The following is a 21,065-nucleotide window of genomic DNA, read 5'->3' on the forward strand; positions in this document are numbered from 1 at the left end:
GAGACTGAATCATATGACAACTTTTTTTGGATTCCCTTCTCATTTTATGCACATGTTCCATTATTTCTACATGTTTAATAACTAAGAAACTCACTGTTAATTCAAGAAGGTCTGATTAAAGTAGGTCCTTTTAAAACGGATTAAACTGGGCTGGAGAAAGAGGTATCCATAGAGGAATGCAGCATTCATAAATTAAGCCTGTAGTAACTAATCAAGGGGACAGATAAGTAATGAGGGGAAACCACTCATGGCTCATCTCAGAGCTTGATGATTTTGGGAATTGGGAATATAACTTGGACAACCTCATCCAGGATCTAGTTATAAGCTTTTAGAGGTAACATGATAAATGTTAATTACAAGTGAGTTAACATTTATCATTTTACCTTAAAATGTTATTGGGGGATTCAATATAAAAATTAAATAGTCAAAACTATTCATCTTGATATCTATTCTTTCTTTCTGCACCTGATTGGACATTAAACTTTACACTTGCTTTGCAGAGATTAGACCGTTTATTTCACTGTTTGCTTTCTATCGGCTGGTCTCGTTCACCCAGGTGCCAAGTTTCTTTAACTGTAACATTACCAACTTGAACAATCAGCTACTTATCATACAACAAATGTCAAAACACATGACCTGTTAAGACACTGTCCAACATAATTTTGCTAATTATACATGCAACTGTAATGAACTGACATTGAATGCTTTAGGTTTATGTAGAGGGAAACTAGAGCTGTACAGCCATAATCTTAGCATACACAGAAAGATTCAAGAGATACCAAAGTTCAAGAATCACATGACAGAAATTCAGTGCTATGTCCTAACATGCAATCACCTCCTTATCCAGCGTACTGATATCAGTCTCATCTTCACTGTCATCCTCTTCATCTAATTCCTCCTGTTCTTCAAGAGGTGTTTGAGCATTGCAGTTATTCCAGCCATCATGTTCACGCAGTAGTGAGCGGAAGGAAGGAAACAGCTTGGATGAAGGTGCTTGTATCAGCTAGAATAAACAGGACAACCACCAGATATATATGATTAAAGTAGCTTCGTGTGACACATACAATAGAAGATTAAGCACAAAACAGTATTGCCAATAAGTTTGGCCTCCTACAGGATTAGGACCAGTTCAAAAACTGTGCCACTCTGAGTACATTAAACTATATTTTAATAGTCATAGAATGTCTTACATCAAAATTATGGTACACAAGTCTCGTTTACCACAATTTCTGTTCTGAAAAATTAAAAATATAAAAAGAATTTATTGTGAATGATTCACTACAAGAATCACAGGAGATTTTACATCACATATGCAAGAAGAGAACCAAATTAAATAGTGCTCCCAAACATCAATCTGACAGGATTCTTTTAATATCTTGCACCATTCATTGACTTTCAAAAGCAGAATATAGAGCAAGTTAGGAATTGCTTACCTGGCTAGCAACAGCAGAAAATTTCATGACCTGCAAGGTTTCATCATACATGGATGCACACTGGTTAATGTTCACAATCATACAAGACATCCCGTGGTTAGAAAAAAACCCCTGGAACACACGAGTCAATTTACTATCCCGGAAAGGCACCACATTAGGCTTTGACCTGAGAACACAAAGTTCAGAAATCTGGTCACCCAAAACAAATGTGAATCACAACAGTACTAGAAGGTGCAACTAGCCCACTAGTTTCAAGGCACCCTAGCATTCCAAGCACTAAGCACAGTCAGAGACACTTAGTACACAGTTGAGCAGAACGTTAAAAACTCAGCAAAAGACAGGACAGCCAAATCCTCGAACTAGAATTGAAAACTTTTTCCCATTCAATTTCTACACTTTTTTTGTGGTTATGGTCCATTTAAAAAAAAAATACTTCCACTTCACATGCACAAAATTTGATGCTTTTATGCTAATTTCCATTTCTTCTGGTTAACAAAACCAGATCATATCTGCTGGCCATCTGACATTTTTGAAAATCTGCAAGAGCTGCAGCAATGAAATGAGCAAGATCATGGGGTACGTACTTGTTATGCTGGTTCTGGCGAAGGGCACGGATGCATCTGCCTAGTGTGTGCAGAGAAGTGTTAATATTAGTTGCCTCCTTCATCCTGTCACCACATTTCTGTTCTTTACAGCGCTCTGAACCCGCCAGGTCACACAAAATTAATCTGCAGTAAAGAAAATGAAGCTGTTTTTATTTAAAGTCTTAAGTTCCTGATCTCAAAAAAGAGACAAACAAAAAAGAAAGTTTTTATACCAACAGCATTTAAAAGGTAGAAATGGGAAGTAAGAGAGAAACTCAGCAATTCTGGTAGCAACCGTTAAGAGAAAGAGAGTCAATGTTTGGAGTCCGATATGACTCTTCATATTGCACCCAGTCCTTTTTGTTTCTCTCTCTCTCTCCACAGATGCTGCAAAAAACTGTGGAGTTTCTCCAATACTGGTTTTTATTTCAGATCTACTGCATCCACAGTACTTTAGAGTCATAGAGATGTACAGCATGGAAGCAGACCCTTCGGTCCAACCCGTCCATGCTGACCAGATATCCCAACCTAATCTAGTCCCGCTTGCCAGCACCCAGCCCATATCCCTCCAAACCCTTCCTATTCATATACCATTCCAAATGTCTTTTAAATGTTGCAATTGTACCAGCCTCCACCACTTCCTCTGGCAGCTCATTCCATACGCGTGCCACCATCTGCATGAAAAGATTGTCCCTTAGGCCTCTTTTATATCTTTCCCCTCTCACCCTAAACCTATGTTCTCTAGTTCTGGACTCCCCAGCCCGAGGGAAAAGTCTTTGCCTATTTACCACATCCATGCCCCTCATAATTTTGTAAACTTCCATGAGGTCACCCCTCAGCCTCCGACGCTCCAGGAAAAACAGCTCCAGCCTGTTCAGCCTCTCCCTATAGCTCAAATCCTCCAACCCTGCAACATCCTTATAAATCTTTTCTGAACCCTTTCAAGTTTCACAACATCTTTCTGATAGGAAGGAGACCAGAATTGCACGCAATATTTGTTTTTATTTTAAACAGAAAACGTTAATATCTTCCCCTATCCAGCCCTCACAAATTGAGTTTTGGCTTAAGTGATCCTGCACCAGTAGAAATTGACATCACTATAGCTAGAAGAGAGGCATTTTGCCCACTTTGGCAACAGCTTAGATTTCAGATGAGACTACGGGTAAAAAGACTCACAATAAGAGTGCTGATCTTATTATTCCAATGATGCAAGACCATTACAGTTCCATTGCTTCTTCAGAAACAAATTTCACTTGCATCTGCAAATTGCAGTTCAAGAATTCCATGGTAGCCCATGCAGATCATACTACAGGAAGATACCAACAGACCGATTGGTCAGTTGGGCAAAAAGAGTAAATGCGATTTAGATAAGAGGTTCCTAGCTCCTTGAAAGTGGAGTCTCAGGTAGGATAGTGAAAAGGCATTTAGCATGCTTTCTTTTATTGGTCAGAGCATTGAGTATGGAGTTGGGAGGTTATGTTGTGGCTGTACAGGACATTAGTTAGGCCACTTTTGGAACATGGTATGCAATTCTGGTCTCCGTCCTATGAGAAGGATGTTGTGAGACTTGAAAGGCTCAGAAAAGATTTCAAGAATGTTGCCAGGGTTGGAGGATTTGAGTTATAGGAAGAGGCTGGATACGCTGAGGCTGTCGGGAACATCAGAGGATGAGGAGTGACCTTATAGAGGTGTATAAAATCATAAAGGAATATGGGTAAAGTAAACATATTCCCTGGGTTGGGTGGGGGGAGGAAGAGAAAGAGTCCAAAACTAGAGGTCATAAGTTTAGGGTGGGAGGGGGAAAGATTTAGTTGTCTTTTAAAGAGGCAACTTTTTCACACAGAGTGGTGCATGTATGGAATGAGCTGCCAAAGGAAGTGGTGGAGGGCTGGCACAATAACAACATTTGAAAAGGCATTTGGATGGGTATATTAATAGGAAGGGTTGAGAGGGAAATGGGCCAAGTGCTGGCAAATGGGACTAGATTAATTTAGGATATCTGTTCGGCATGGATGAGTTGGACCGAGGGTCTGTTTCTGTGCTGTACAACTACATTTGGACTGGCCAGAAAAGACAAGGAAATACACAATAAATCCTTGGAAAATAGAGGAAGAGGGGGATCTGGATTGTAAATACAGACTGCAGAGGGTTGAAAAAAAAGTTAGTTCAGCATGCATACTGGACACTTTTTATTCGCCAAGAATAGGCATTGAAGAGCAAAGAGTTATGCTACAGTTACATAAACAGTTAAACCACCACCAGAACACTAAGTACACATCAAGAAAAAACAAAGTTCATCGATGTGCACAAAATTCTAAACTACAGGGCTACAGACTAAGAGCGGGAAAGTGGCTGGCACAGGCAGAATACACTGAATGGTCTTGTGCCACAAACTTTCTGTTTACATCAAACACGAATAAATATAGTCAGGAGAAAACAAAAATATTTATACAAATGAACACTTACTCGCTGGTTTTAAGAACAGCCTTCCAATCTTCAGACACGTGCAGGATCCGAATGGAGAAGATACTGTGGCTATAATACAAAATGAGGAGGGTGCAGAAATAGGAGTAGAAAAGGCAAAAAATTATAATTATTATTTCCTTGCACAATAAAGTCACAGCTCATCAGGATACAGAAAGGAACAGTATAATTCAAATGCATTTTTAAGTAGCCAAATCTTATAGGAAACAGTTACTTTCATTTCTCAAAATAATTTCATCTAAAACAAAAATAGCCCTTTCTCAAAATGTGAAGGTGGTATGACCTGTGGATGTCTCTTAAACTGTAAGAAAATCAAGATTAAGGGCAACATTTTAACTCAGTCAAAAAACCACCCACCTAAATCAAATTTGAAATTAATGTTGGTTTAAATACCCTGCTGTGTGCAAAGAAATCAGGCAGACAAGATTAGAGGTCAGCAGGAGTTGACAGAATGTGATGGTAAATCAGAGTCTTTTGAAAAAAAAATCAAGAACAAATATTTTTCTTGAGGAAACGGTTGTGGGGCATTTTAATCAACCTGTATTCCAGAGGCTGCCTTTAATGAAGGAACAGGTAGAATCCAGAATGAAAAGCATTACCTCCTGCTGGAGTTTAGGTTTATGTGCGTGCTGGATATGCTTTGGTTTTTACGCCCAACTTTCAGTATTTTCCAGGCTTCTTCTGCATCCATCACATTGATCCAGGTGAGATCTGGAATGGAACAAACAAAAAATTTGTAATTGGTCGAAAGGAAAACTTTTACAAAAGATTTGTTTCACTAATATCCAGAGTAGGGGTCATCAACAATGATACACAATTGCCCTCGAGAGGTGGAGTTGCCTTAAACAGCTTAGGTAGTGTAGATGCACCCAGAGTCCTATTGGGAAGATGGATGCTTCACAATTCTGACCCAGCTACATTCCTATTTCTGACCTTAATGACAGAAAAGGTCAATGATAAAACAGACAAAATAATTGGACCGAGGACACTATGCTGAGGAAGTGGGGTTCATGTGGCACAGGAGTAGTGTCCTTACCGCTGAGGCAAGAGATGTGATTTCAAGCCCCACCTGCTCCAGAGCTGTGCAACAACATCTTTGAACAGGTAGATTAGAAAATCAGGCAGCACAGTGGCTCAGTGGTTAGCATTGCTGCCCCACAGCGCCAGGGACCACGTCAATTCCACCTTCAGAGGTTGCACATTCTCCCTGTGTCTGTGGGGGTTTCCTCCCACAGTCCAAAAATGCACAGGTTAGATGGATTGGCTATGCTAAATTGCCTAGTGTTCAGGCATGTGTAGGTTAGGTAGATTAGCCATAGGAAATATAGGAATAGGACAGGGTTGAGTGTGGGTCTGGGTGGGATGCTGTTGACTCGATGGTCAAATGGCCTGCGCCCACACGGAGGGATTCTATGAAAATATTTACCTTACGAACCAGCTCCAATTAGATGATTGATTAATAACCACATTATCCTCCTTTGTGTTAAGTATGACTCCTTATTAGAGGTATCATCAACTTCCCAGTATAATGGTAATGGCAGACGAGGGGCATGCCAGGACACAAGGTTAAGGATTATGATTGAATAAGGTTCTAGTGCAGATGATGGTCCAGCATGCCTCATGGCTGCAGAGGCATCAGTTGCTAAATTGGTCTTAAATCTATCCCATTAAGCATAGGGTGGTGCCACACAATATGGAGGGCGCACTCAATGCGCAGTCAGCAATCACTGCACAGATTATAATTTGACCGTGTTACTATAACCTCCTTATTCAAAATCTCCCAAAATACCAACACTGAACTTTACACCATAAAACACAATTACTATAGCACACTCATCCCGAACAGACCGACAGTAGGGTTATGAAACAATATGATAGCATTACAATCAAGTTATTTTGTTGAAAGTCCATCCTGCTTCAGCAAGTGTCAAGGATAGATTGTTTGAACATGGGACCGAGTCAGCACATCATAACTCTCATTCTCTTTCATTTCATTACATCCTCAGCTTTTACAAAAAATGGTTGAGCACAATCTCCATTTTCAGATAACTGAAACAAACATACCTGAATTAGTATACTATTCTGGAAAATAAGCAAAAATTGTGAACAGCCATTGGTACCTTTTACATAGCTATTTCCATTCTTATCCTCACATAGCTTTAAGGTTTGTCGTTTGCCATTCACAGTGGGACTAGTGTCCAGCAAGTCATAGATGAGCTCATTGTAAATCTCAAAGAAGGAGACCCAAATAGAATAGTGTTTATTCTGCTCCTGACGAAGAATAACTGTATCATGATCAGCCCAGCGGGATGCAGACTCTGAAAGGTCAAAGGAAAAAAAAAGAGAAAAGAAATGGCAAAAAACAGTGAACCTTTCAGAAAACTGTTGTGAAAGTTAGAATAAAGTATAGTAATATCCTGAAACAAACTTATTCAATTGCACTGCACACAGACATTTAAGCAATATTCAGCACTTTTTAAAACTTGTCTCAGTTTGACCACTGAGAAAGATTGAAAATGTCGAAAAACAAAAGTGAAACAAACATACAATACACAAAACAGCCAAATTGGACAACTGGGAAAGGCTATGCAATGTATTAGACAATGGTCATCCCTCTGTCATCAAACACAATTAACTGGCGATTCATTTCATTGAATTCTGTGGAGACCTTTCTCTTCACCCTCAAGTTTGGATACCCTAAAAATGACATGTCAAAAAGCAATATTTTAGTTCTGAAATTCAAGAACCATTGCCACTCCAAGTTCTTTTGTTACAGCACTTTTGAGACTGTCCTCACAACCACTGTAGAAAAGCAGAAATTCAAGAAAAATTTTTTTTAAATCCAGAATTGATCACTGCTCAAAAATCTCGATTTGAGCATAAGATCCAAAGCTCAGACATTTCAAACACGAGACCACCTCACCTTCCAAATTACTGGCAGAGGACATGCCCCCAATGCCACTATCAGAATCACAGCTGAGAGCTGCCCTCAGTGTAAACTCTGTGCTCATGTTCTTCTTCATTGGAGTGTGCAGATCCTCCTAATTAAAATCAATAATTGATAAAAGGTTAGTTTAACAAAAAAGCTCTCCGCTCAACACCACATTCAAGTCATTTCAGTCCTAGTACACCAACGGGGGAAAATGGTGAGCTAAGCTGGACGGGTTTAAGGGAAGCATACATTAAAGTTAAAGTTAGAGTTGCCACAGAGGCTTGAGGGTTTCAACTTGTAAACTTATCAGCAACTTCAAGGGCTTTTAGGGATAGGGATTAAACACACTTTGCTGGCAACACTCACATCCCATAAATTAAACAGAAATCAAGTTGCAAGCAATGTTTGCACAAAGAGAAAGAGAAAACACTACTGAAGCCCAGAACTTTATCTTTTTCAAATCCTCAGTGAGTACAAAAATTCAACTTAGACTAACCAGCCTCTAGGAAGTGCAAGTAGAAGGCTATTCTATTTGGGACCAGTTTTATTTTAAACCCAGTTATCCCAACACCACATACATAACTTTTGACATGGGGAAATCTGAAGCACAAACGTTCCATTCTATTCCAGACTCATCCTGTCAAGGTCTTAATACTGCGATGCCCAATCTGAACACTTTGGTAGAGGTCAGCTGGCCTTTGCAAATCATAAGAAATGCAAAAAACATTTTCCAAATTGTTAAAACATATGCAAAAAGTTTGATTACATCTCCTTTCTGAGCAAAATGTATCATGTTCATTTAGTCCCACAGATCTGGTTGAAGCAGATAATAAACAACACCAGAATAGATCAAAACAGTGACGGAAGACAAGGAACAGGATACGTGGTCGGGGGAAGGTAGATTGGTACAATACTCAGAAAACTGGCTGGGAAGAACTACCTGCTTCATTTTTTGTCCTATGCAATTAGAGTCATAGCGTTCTAGAGATGTACAGCACAGAAACAGACCCTTCGATTCAACTCATCCATGCCAACCAGATATCCCAACTTAATCTAGTCCCACTGCCAGCACCCAGTCCATATCTCTCCAAATCCTTCCTATTCGTGTACCAATCCAGATGCCTCTTAAATGTTGCAATTGTACCAGTCTCCTCCACTTCCTCTGGCAGCTCATTCCATACACTCCACCTTCTGTGAAAAAGTTGCCCTTTAGGTCTCTTAAATCTTTCCCCTCACCCTAAACGTATGCCATCTAGTTCTGGATATCCCCCACCCCAGGGAAAAGACTTGGTCTATTTATCCTATCCATGCCCCTCATAATTTTATAAAGCTCTCTAAAGTCACCCCTCAGCCTCCGACACTCCAGGGAAAACAGCCCCAGCCTCCCCCTATTGCTTTCAACACCCTTGTAAATGTTTTCTGAACCCTTTCCAGTTACACAACAGCCTTCCAATAGGAAGGAGACGGAAATGGCATGCAATGGCCTAACCAATGTCCTATACAGTGACAACATGATCTCCCAACTCCTGTACTCAATGCTCTGACCAATAAAGGAAAGCATACCAAACGCTTTCTTCACTATCCTATCTACCTGCGACTCCACTTTCAAGGAGCTATGAACCTGCACTCCAAGGTCTCTTTGTTCAGCAACACTCCCTAGGACCTTACCATTAAGTGTACAAGTCCTGCTAAGATTTGCTTTCCAAAAATGCAACACTTTGCATTTATCTAAATTAAACTGCATCTGCCACTCCTCAGTCCATTGGTCCATCTGAACAAGATCCCGTTGTTATCAGAGATAACCTTCTTCGCTGTCCAATACACATCCAATTCTGGTGTCATCTGCAAACTTACTCACTATACCTCCCATGCTCATACCCAAATCATTTATATAAATGACAAAAAGTAGAGGACCCAGCACGGATCCTGTGGCACTCCACTGATCAAAGGCCTCCAGTCTGAAAAGCAACCCACCATCCTCTGACTTCTACCTTCGAGCCAGTTCTGTATCCAAATGGCTAGTTCTCTCTATATTCCATGAGATCTAACCTTGCTAACCAGTCTCCCACAGGGAACCTTGCCAAATGCCTTACTAAAGTCCATATAGATAACATCCACCGCTCTGCACTCATCAATCCTTTGTTACTTCTTCAAAAAAAACTCAAATCAAGTTCGTGAGACATTTCCCACACACAAAGTCATGTTGACTATCCCTTACCAGTCCCTCCCTTTCCAAATACATGTACATCCTATCCCTCAGGATTTCTTCCAACAACTTGCCCACCATCGACGTCAGGCTCATTGGTCTATAGTTCCCTGGTTCGTCCTTACCACTTTTCTTAAATAGTGGTATCACGTCAGCCAACCACCAGTCTTCCAACACCTCACCTGTGATTATCGACGATACAAATATCTCAACAAAGGAGCCCAAGCAATCACTTCCCTGGCTTTCCACCAAGTTCTAGGGTACACCCAATCAGGCCCTGGAGATTTATCCACCGTTATGCTTTTCAAGGCATCAGACACTTCCCCTTCTGTAATATGTACATTTTTCAAGATGTCACCATCTATTTCCCTACATTCTAATCTTCCATGTCCTTCTCCACAGTAAACGCTGATGCAAAATACTCATTTAGTATCATCCCCACCTCCTGAGGTTCCACACAAAAGGCGTCTTACCTGATCTTTAAGGGGCCCTATTCTCTCCCTAGTTATCCTTTTGTCCTTATCGTATTTGTAAAAACCCTTTGGTTTTCCTTAAGACTATTTGCTAAAGCTATCCCATGTTTCCTTTTTGCCCTCCTAATTTCCCTCTTAAGTATACTCCCACTGCCTTTACACTCCAAGGATTCATTTGAACTATCTTGTTATACCTAATATATGCTTCCTTCTTTTTCTTAACCAAACCCTCAATTTCTTTCGTTATCCAGCATTCCCTACACCTACCATCTTTTCCTTTCACCCAAACAGGAATATACTGTCTCTGGACTCTCTATCTCATTTCTGAAGGCTTCCAATTTCCAGCTGTTCCTTTACTTGCGAACATTTGCCCCCAATCAGCTTTTGAAAGTTCTTGCCTAATACTGTCAAAATTGGCCTTCCTCCAATTTAGAACTTCAACTTTTAGATCTGGTCTATCTTTTTTCAACACTAATAAAATTATGGTCGCTAGCCTCAAAGTGCTCCCTCACGGACACCTTCCCCATTTCCCAAGAGTAGGTACATCCACATACTGAAATCAGAAATTTTTCTTGTACACACTTAAATTGTTCTCCATCTAAACCCTTAACACTATGGCAGTCCTAGTCTATATTTCGAAAGTTAAAATCCCCTACCATAACCACCCTATCACTCTCACATAACAAATCTCCTTATAAAATTTGTTTCTCAATTTCCCGCTGGACTATTAGGGGGTCTATAATGCAATCCCAATAATACAATCCCTTTCTTATTTCTCAGTTCCACCCAAAAATCTTCCCTGGATGTATTTGCGGGAATATCGTCCCTAAGTATGCTATCCCTTGCCAAAAACACCACTCCCCCTCCTCTCTTGCCTCCAGGTGCTCCGGTTTCCTCCCACAGTCCAAAGATGTGCAGGTCAGGTGAATTGGCCATGCTAAATTGCCCGTAGTGTTAGGTAAGGGGTAAATGTAGGGGTATGGGTGGGTTGCACTTCGGCAGGGCGGTGTGGACTTGTTGGGCCGAAGGGCCTGTTTCCACACTGTAAGTAATCTAATCTAATCTTTCTATCCTTCCTGTAGCATTAGTATCCTGGAACATTAAGCTGCCAGTTCTACCATAGAAATTTCACAAAAAAAAAGGAAGTCAGTCCAAACCTCCTCATAAAATAACAGGTTACAAAAAGAGATCTCTTGAACCAATAACAGTAGGGATGGAAAGCTTCACGGGTTAAAAAAGTAAGTAAATACACAAAAATGGAAACCAGGGCACATTCTGCAGTGCAATACTTTCTGTTCTAAGCTCAAAGATTGACAGGAGCAATCTGCACATTGTGTTCAACAGGGCATACACAAGGCCCCTCTATTGACATTCACATTTTAAACTCCTGTAATCACGTGTTTTCGGTTAGAAACATTAGCACCAACCTCTCTGGCACCACCAAGTAATGAAACTTTTTTCAGCTCTTCTTGTCTCACCATCTTGTTATCCAGCTTAATTACATCATTACACAGGTTAGGCTTCAGGTCCATCCTGGGATATAGTTTTCCCTGGATGCTGTTGAATACCATGGCCAACGATCGAGGGAGTATTCCATTCTCACGCCTACTGCCTACAATGGAAAGAGATCCTTTAAAAATCATACACTAAACACTCCAAAATAACGTGATACATCAAGTGCATGAGTAGACACTAATTGTATTTGACCTTGAATGGTATATGTTTTGCCAGAGTTTGTTACACCATAGGTATAAACCAAACGATTCTGTCCCTCCAGTGCTTCCTTTACCAAGTTCTTCATGACAACATCAAAGACTATTTTCTGGTTTGTCTCAGGGGGAAATATCTGAGGGAACAAACAAAATAAATGTTGGGAGTTTATACATTAAAGTCAGAAAAAATGCCAGGATCTTTTTAATGGTTTGTAATCATTAATGGTTATATTTTAATACAACATTTTATATTGTTCTGGCTGCCTACATAATTAAAATTTAACACCTTATCATAGAATGTTTAGAAGTAAATTTCATTGGATTTCCTTCATGAGTTAATATTAAGATACAGTAAGCAACGACACAAGTATGTATCACATGCTAAGGAGGATCATATGACTTTGCACCTATTGTTTCCAAACATGCTAACTCACAATGAAGAATCCAACAGTATACACCCCTTGTAACCTCCCACAAAGCATTAGAATTTGAATCTTAGGCGACTAGCTTCCCTAAAAAAAGATTGACAAATCACGGATTATTTCTGGTATAAGCAAGAAAACAAAATTAGAACAAGCTTTATTGCTGGTGATGGGTTCAAGAAAACTTGAAACTGAGGAAAGAAGTGTCTGGAGACTGTCGCTTGAATTACTAGTCAGTGAATTCAGGATACAGGAACCCATCAGAACCTGGAAACAATTGTGAACTGCTTGCTGTACATTGGAACATGAATAGACCATTTGGGTCATTGAGGCACTTCACCAATCAACATGATAATAGCTGATCCTCCAGCTCAAGAGAGACCATTAGATTTTCCCCACATCATGACATCTCTAGCTTCTAAAAATCAATTTCTTTCATCTCCACAGCTTCTGTGGCAGAGAATTCCTCAGGTTCATCTTTCCTCAAGGAAGAACTTTCTCCTTATTTCAATCAAAAATTATATATCCAGAGATCACAATCCTTTGCTCTGATCCATCCATTGGGAAACATCACCCCTGAAAGCAATTTGCTCAGCCTTGCTAGGATGTTGCATTACCTTCTCATTCTTGTAAACTCTAGTAAGTAAAGGCTTCATTGACCTAATCTCTCTTCATACAACACAACTGCCATCCCAAGATTGAATTAATCAACCTGGTGAATATTGACTGCACTACTTCTAGCAGCTTTTCAAAGGCAAGGAGACCAAAACTGTACACAATACTCCAGGTGTAATCTCACCAAGGCACTATACAGCTGCAGAGAGACTTCCTTGCTCCTAGAGTCAAATCTTTTGCAATGAAGGCCAACATACCATTTGCCTTCCTAACTCGTCACACCTGGATGTTTGCTTTCAATGACCAGTGTACAAGGACACCCAAATGTTTCATACACCAACCTTCCCCCAATCAACTTTTAAATAATACTCTGCCATCCTGTTTTGCCTTTTGAAGTGGACAAATCTATATTTAGTCACATTAAACTGCATGTGATATATGTGCCTATTCACTCAACTTGTCTAAACCATCCCGAATCATCCTTACGCCCACCTCACCACTATCAGTCTCATGCAGTTTTGCATGGTCAGCAAACTTTGAGATATTATTTTATTCCCTCAACCAAATAAAGGATGTATATTGTGAGAGAAGGTAGGCTCAGGGACTTTGTAGAATGCAGCCCATTTCAGCATTCACACCTTGAGGTCAAAGTACAAACATCCTGCTCCAGAGACTCAAGCCCAACAGTCAGGTCAACAATTGCTCATGCTCAGGGCAGTGTACTGCTGGAGGGTCACTGCGTATATTTAAGACAGAGATATATAGGTTCTTGATTAGAAGAGGATCAAGGGTTAGAAAAATGGAATTGGGAGACATTTCAGCCATGATCAAAAGCTGGAACAAATAATTGGCTAAATGCCCTAATTCGGCTCCTTTACATTATGGTGTTATGAAATAGCTGGGGCCTAAGCACTGTGGACTATAATCCCACAGTGAAGCATGAGCCAAATCTAAACGATGACGGTCCCTCTAATGTAAATGACAAGTTGCCTACAAAAAGATAGTACTATGGCTAAACGCTATGATCAAATTATGAAATCTTGCTATGTCATTCTTTTAACTCTTTACTCGGAAGTCCAAAACTTGATCTGTGGAGTTCATAATCACTTGTCAATCAATTCCAATAATTGACATCAATCACTTCAGTCAATTGTATCTCACCACACTTCTAGACCTTCCCACTGATTTTATCTTGTCAGATGCTTGGCCTCAAAAATATTAAAGTGTTTACCCTTGTTTCAAATCCCTTCATATCATTCCTTCAGCACTATAACCCTTTGAAAATAGGCACCCTCCAAATCAAACCTCACTGAATTAAAGATACAGATGATAATCTGCATTAAAGGAATGTACTGCATACAACACACATTCACGTTTCACTGAACTCTCATGTAGTCCAATTACTTTCATCCCCCTCTATGTTCTCACTTAAATTAGGCTCCCTTGTAACAAAAGCAGAAAACAAAATCACGCAAGTCAATCACAATTTAATTGTAACAATATACTGACAATGGTTGGCTCACCTTTAATTTTGACAACTTATATAAATACTTAAATTTATATTTCAAACCTGAGAGAAGGTGAATTTATGTACAGCCTGGCCAATTCCTCGCTCTGAGCTCCGCATGGCGAATGAGTCTTTGGGAGCTCGCAGTAAAAGCGTTTCGAAACCCTCAATGAGAACACAATCCTGTGGAAATTTGAAAAATAAATCCAAATTGAACAACTGTTTCCAAAATTTAAAGCTAGGTGTACTAAAGTTTAAATTAGATTGGTTTCACTTGAAGTACCACTTCATTATGTTAGCACAATAGGCATTCTGGGAGAATCTGAAGAGAGAAGGAAGGTAAAGAACTGATTCAGTCACAATGTAGTTTCCCTTTTTGGATAACAATACCTTGTTTATATGGCTTGGTGTTATTAGAGTTGAACTTTTGATTTAATTAAACAATTCACTAACTTCAGAAATTATAACACCTAAAAAAAAAGTGAAGCCTCATTATATATTGTGCCCATTCTGGTGGTAATCTACGAGCAACAAGATCCAAAGCCATACTTAATTGGAGAAAATCACTTAAAAGGAAAGATAAAATGCCTTTAAAAAGGAAGTATGTCAAATTATAGCTAGTTGCATACTTAAAAGGTCAATCAGATGAATAGATTAGATTAGATTACAGTGTGGAAACAGGCCCTTCGGCCCAACAAGTCCACACCGACCCGCCGAAGCGAAACCCACCCCATGCCCCTACATTTACCCCTTACCTAACACTACGGACAATTTAACATGGCCAATTCACCTGACCCTGCACATCTTTGGACTGTGGGAGGAAACCGGAGCACCCGGAGGAAACCCACGCAGACACGGGGAGAACGTGCAAACTCCACACAGTCAGTCGCCTGAGGCGGGAACTGAACTGAATACTAAGCTAAAGGTCCAACTGAACAACAAATGTTAATAGCAAATTGACCAGAGGGGATTTCTCAGGATCACCCCATTCCCTGGATTGAACACGAGAAGTGGATTGACCTGTATGATATAAATTCTTGGACCACTACTATCCACCTGGTGTTGTGACATCCATAATGCCATTAGTGAGGGAGCTCCATAATTTTGATGCAACAAGTGAAGGTACAGCACTACAGTTCCAAGTCAGAAAGGTGTATGGTTTGGAGGGGAAATTGCAAATAGTGACTGCCCTTGTTATTCTGGATTGCAGAGGTTAAAGGTTTGGGAGGTGCTGTCAAAGGAGACTTGGTAAATTATTGTAGCACACACTACTGCCGCTGTACACTGATTGTGAAGGAAGTAGACGTTTAAGGTGATGTTAATTAAAGATACTGCCTGCTAATGAGGAAGTGAACATGGAGGAGACAAGTATTTTTTGACTAGCACTACATTAAGGGTCAAAAACAAATTGGTCTTCTAGGTTTCAGATCTCCAGAATCTGCAGTTCTTTATTTTATATATTAAGGGGCTATGCATTAGAAAATGTTTAAAATTATAGAAGAGAGAGATAAAGTTATATATTTTTCCAGTAGTTCAGAACAAAGTTGAGGATATAGAAATAACTAAATTATGCAACACATTTACAGCAGAGGGCAGAACCTTCTTCAGAGTTGAGGGGTTGTGGGATTTATCCAAAGTCAGTGGTTGAGGCAGCAACTATTTTAATATTGCAGATCAAATGGAATAGATGGATGATGGGAAAAGGAGCTGAAACAAAAGGGGAGCAGAGTGGGTGAAAGGTACAACTATTTTAATGTGGAGAAGATTAGCGAAATGGTCTGTTTTCATATTTGTAAGTTCAATATATTCCTATGTTTCAATCTCAAATGAAGCAAAGCAATACAAAGAATTTTTAGAATATTGGAATGAGAGTAACAGTATTTCTAATTTTACAATTAGATAGTTTAAAAAAAACTGTTGCATATTTTTCAACCATGGGACAACCTGAAGCAGTTCACAGTTAAGTACTTTTGACACGTCTTTATTGTTACAAGTTAGGAAGCATGGCAGCTAATTTGCAAAAAGCAAGGTTCCATAAAGTTGATTACAAATAATCAAATAGTGGTGTTGATTTTGAAGGTTAAAAAAAAATTGGCCAATAAACTGCTGTTCCTCCAAAGCATCTCTTGTGTCTGAGAAAACAGATGGGCCTCAGTTTAATGATGCATATATTTAAAAAAAAACATGGCATGGAATTGAAAAACAATATAAAACAAACTTTCGGCAGTCTGCCACTGACCTGCGATTCTCCTTTCTCGAGCTCAGACTCTGTGAATGGTCTAACCCGGAGATAAACCTTCACTCTATCTTCTGGAACCATCTCTACAGGGGCTCGCCCTGCATCATCGCTTTTTGGTGTGATGGTGCCAGGTGAAATGGCAGAGAGTTCTGGCAACAATTGTTTTTTCACAATGGCCCCATTTAACGTATCAACAGCAGTTGATTCCCAAACGCCAACCTCATCATCATCGGAAAGTACATTTGGAGAAATTAGTCCTGTTGCCATTTGCTTTCCTTTATAGCCTTGTCCCTGTAGGAAGATACAAACTGTACAATTAAAATCCTCCCCCTCAACATTGTGATGATAGACAGTGCCGAAAATACGACAGCTTTAACAAATTAAAATCATATCCTTGAAGGATGAATTAATAGTTTTGTACAACTTCTTTATGAACTAAAAGGATGTGAACAACACTGGCAAGGCCAACAACATTTATTGACTATCTCTGCACAAACTTTTTGTCTCTCTCAGAAGATAAAGAGAACAACTGTTGTCTAGGGGCTAAAGTTACAAATGAGTCAAAACAGACAAATACAACAGATGACTTTCCCTTAAAACAAAAAGGATATTAAATGCATATGGGGACTTTTTATAACTGCCCCAGTTTCACGAGCAACATTAGTTTACTTTCCACTCGATACATTTTCTCACAAGAAAAATTCAAAGCTGATATTAAGAGATTTGAACTCCTGTCTCTGGAAGTTAGACAAAGCCTGAATTACTATACTAGTAAAAACTATTATACCTCTATAGTTCAGTATATTGATATGTCAGAGGAAGTGATCATAGAATCCCTACAGAGGGGAAGCAGGCGATTTGTCCCATCAAGTCCACACTTCCCCTCCACAAGGAATCCCATCTAGACCCACCCCACAACCCTATCCCTATAACCCTGCAATTCCCAAGGCTATTCCATCTAACCCGCACATCTTTGGACAATGGAAGAAAAGTGTGTGTGTAGGTTGCACAGTCACTAAAGGCTGCAGTTGAACCCCGGTCCCAGGCCTTGTGATGCAGTAGTACTAACTACTGAGCCACCATGCCATCCTAATGAGTTCTTTGATCAGTATTCATGAAAGAAAACAATGGAGTTACTGTCACAAGAGAAATACGATAGAAAGGACATACAGTTAACAAAGTCAACAAACCATCCAGTTCAGCATTCCAAAATGCTAGGTAAAAACAATGACTGCAGATGCTTGAAACGAGATTCTGGATTAGAGTGGGGCTGGAAAAGCACAGCAGCTCAGGCAGCATCCGAGGAGTAGGAAAATCGAAGTTTCAGGCAAAAGCCCTTCATCAGGAATAGAGGCAGAGTGTCTGCAGGGTGGCGAGATAATGCTAACAAAAGGGATGTTAATAGCAGAAGTTCTACCTACAAGTTTAAATCTTTCTTGAATATGGGAATTATGCACCACGATTGGTTACATTCTCTTTACATAAAGATGCAACGGATAAATCTGTGAACTAGAGGCCATTTGGCCTAATGCCAGAAATGATATGCATCCATTGTCAAGGACAAGTTCTCATTTGGACCATGAATTACAGAGCAGCTAAGACAGATTAACCCAATACAGCACAAGTTTCATCCCAAATGAAATGCACAAGAAATTAACAGTATTAAGGTAAATTGGATAGGCAAATAATTGAGGGACAGGTGGCAGAAAGGACTCGATCAGATTACTTCCCTGATTCTAGCAGTTCAAACAGGCAGCTCACCATCACCTTCAAGGGCAACTAGGGATGGGTAATAAATGCTAGCCAGCGACACCCATCCCACACAAAAAAAATGATTAAATAAAAATCCAGACAGAAGAATAAAAAAGGGCTGCCCACTCAGATTTATTCAGACAATTACTTCCTTGTTAATGTGACCTTAAAACCTAGCAATATTGCTAATACAGAGGTAATTATCAGCATGCCTTCAGAGGACAGAATGGTGAAATGGGCAGATACAATGTAACATGGCTAAAGGTAACGTTATGCACAAGGAGGCAAAATAATCTAAATGGTGCAACTTTGAGAGATGCAAGTCCAGAGAGATTGGTGGTTGCACATTCACAAGGGTTTGACAACTAGAGGGTATATATTTAAGGTGAGAGGAGAACATTTAAATGGGATCTGAGGGGCAACTTTTTTTCCCCACACAGTGTTCACGTGAAATGAACTACAGAGGGAGTAGATGCAGGTACAGTTATAGTATTTAAAAGACATTTGGATATATACATGAATAAGAAAGGTTTAGAAAGATATGGGCCAAACACAAGCAAGTGGGACTAGTTTAGATTGGGAAACATGGTCAGCATGGAAAAGACCAAAGGGACTGTTTCTGTGCTATGACTCCAAACATGGCAGTTAAAACATAATAGATACTTGGCTCTGCAAATGAGGACATAAAATACAAAGACACAGAAGTCAAGTCTTTACAAATCACTGACTGGTCTCAGAGTATGGTACAAATGCAGACAACACTCGGAAGGTGATGATATAAAGGCAGTTTACTAGGGCATTTCCAAGCTGAGACACTGAAAAAAAAATTGGAAAAACTATTTTTCCCCTCATCTGAATAGGCAGCTCACCACCATGTTCTCAAGGACAACTAGGGATAGGCAATAAATGCTAGCCAGCCAGTGACACCCACAAGCCACAAAATGAATAAATAAAACAAAAGGTGGTTAAACAGAGACCTAATAGCGGCATTTAGACAAAGGAAAGATGTTAAAGAACCATGTAGAGAGAGAGTCTTTCTTGCTGATTCAGCAACTAGAAATCATAAAATAACTAGAGATTTAAAATAATTACCAAAAGACCTAGTGGGGAAATTGTATATTTAAGCAACAGTTAAAACTTGGAACACACTACTGATAAGGATGATGGAAACAGATTTCATAGGAGTATTCAAAAAAAAATCTACTTGGTGGGAGAAAAGTAAAGAGAACAGGAAAGATTGGGATTTGGGGTATAACTATGCAGCTCTAATTTCCAAAGTCACTTTAGACTTGCAACTGCAACTGTTTTGTTCCACAGATTCAGCTGGATTTGCAATTGTTCCAGATGGGAGTCTGTATTTCAACTTGAAGAGGCTTTTACAATAATGGTAAAAACGGACAAGCGAATGTTAACATGTATCACCCGATTGTTAAATTGGAGACCTTGTATGGACCAACATTTTTTGATTTGCATCTGCATTTTTGAAATCAATTTTCATCTTAGGACATTGAAACAAGGCAACTAAATAGGTGTCAAGACAGCACCCGCTGTTTAATACACATAAATGAAATTTTTGCATATTGGGAGATGAAAGACTCACCTGCCTATTCTTTTTAAGAAATCCAAGATCTGGCTACAGCTGAGGAGAGAGTTAACAGTGGTTTGTTGATTCAGAATCCAACACCTCAAACTTCCAAAGAATTTAGAGAACTGCAAACGTTTTATTCACCCCGTCTACAGCAGTCAGACAATTGCCCTTTTGAACTTATTACCAGTCTTTGAATGTTACATTATAATTTTATATCCCCCTCTTTTTCATAAAGATTCACTCAAGAAAACCTTGATTTGCATCCTTTACTTCCCAGAAAAATCATTTTAATTAAATCAAAAAGTTCCATGCTAAAAATTAATTAAATACTTTTCACAACTGACTAAGAGTGGGTTCCACCTCTCCACTTGGTCACACAGCTGATACAGTATTTGGCCTATTATGTCTGTAAGGTGCTATTATATTAATTTCATTATGATAGCATGACTACAGTGGTGATTAATCATTGTCTCAAGAAAAACAGCCAGTGAGTTACTCGAAGATTACTGACATCTGTGGAATTATAAATCCCATAGATCAGCACCTACACAGACAGGAGGTGGGGGAGTGTAGGGATAAAGAGAGCAGAGAGAGAAGAAAAAGAGAAGTGGGGGAAGGGGCTAAACTACAACAAACTCAGGCAGCTGTGCATTGCTTACAGCAAAGAGCTCTTCAAGAGTCCTGAACATACCAGTCAACTGCAAGAATAATTTAGACATTATTTCTTGAATGTTGAATGAAGTGGGAAATACAGATTTCAAATGTAATAATTTGATATTGTTTAAAGACTAAAGTCATGTTGAAATCCAAAGGGTCCTGGAGTCAGCAGAACAATTAACAAATGATTTCCAGAAATGCTTGCAGAAATTTCACTGCTCTCAGTCAAAACAGAGACCAGTTGTTATGAACTGAATTTGTATTGTTCAAAAGCTCATTTAGCTGACTCACTGAATTTAGGTAGGCTGGACCAAGCTTCCTATTTGCCAGTGGCCCAGATAGTTATATTTAAAATTACAACGCATACAAGAACAAGCCCAGGCACTCCACACACTAAACAGAATGACTTTACATGCGACAGTCTTCAGTCAAACCAGATGTTGCTCAGTTTCCATTTAGAT

General features: G+C 39.5%; 1 protein-coding gene across 1 annotated transcript in view; it reads right to left on the bottom strand.

Moving 5' to 3' along the window:
- Positions 1-21,065, bottom strand: part of kif20a (kinesin family member 20A) — a 53,443-nt gene that overhangs the window by 21,447 nt on the left and 10,931 nt on the right. The window contains exons 2-12 of the mRNA XM_043704074.2: positions 16,608-16,898; positions 14,432-14,551; positions 11,820-11,958; positions 11,540-11,724; positions 7,425-7,542; positions 6,622-6,819; positions 5,101-5,212; positions 4,484-4,552; positions 2,018-2,161; positions 1,434-1,599; positions 836-1,003 (exon numbers count right to left, since the gene is read on the bottom strand). Coding sequence (XP_043560009.1) covers positions 836-1,003; positions 1,434-1,599; positions 2,018-2,161; positions 4,484-4,552; positions 5,101-5,212; positions 6,622-6,819; positions 7,425-7,542; positions 11,540-11,724; positions 11,820-11,958; positions 14,432-14,551; positions 16,608-16,874 — 1,686 coding nt within the window. The 5' untranslated portion in view covers positions 16,875-16,898. The remainder of the gene's footprint in view (positions 1-835; positions 1,004-1,433; positions 1,600-2,017; positions 2,162-4,483; positions 4,553-5,100; positions 5,213-6,621; positions 6,820-7,424; positions 7,543-11,539; positions 11,725-11,819; positions 11,959-14,431; positions 14,552-16,607; positions 16,899-21,065) is intronic.

This window comes from Chiloscyllium plagiosum, unplaced genomic scaffold, assembly GCF_037043375.1.
Source record: "Chiloscyllium plagiosum isolate Xiang-an unplaced genomic scaffold, Cpla_swu_hap1 HiC_scaffold_16, whole genome shotgun sequence".
Taxonomy (NCBI): Eukaryota; Metazoa; Chordata; class Chondrichthyes; order Orectolobiformes; family Hemiscylliidae; genus Chiloscyllium; species Chiloscyllium plagiosum.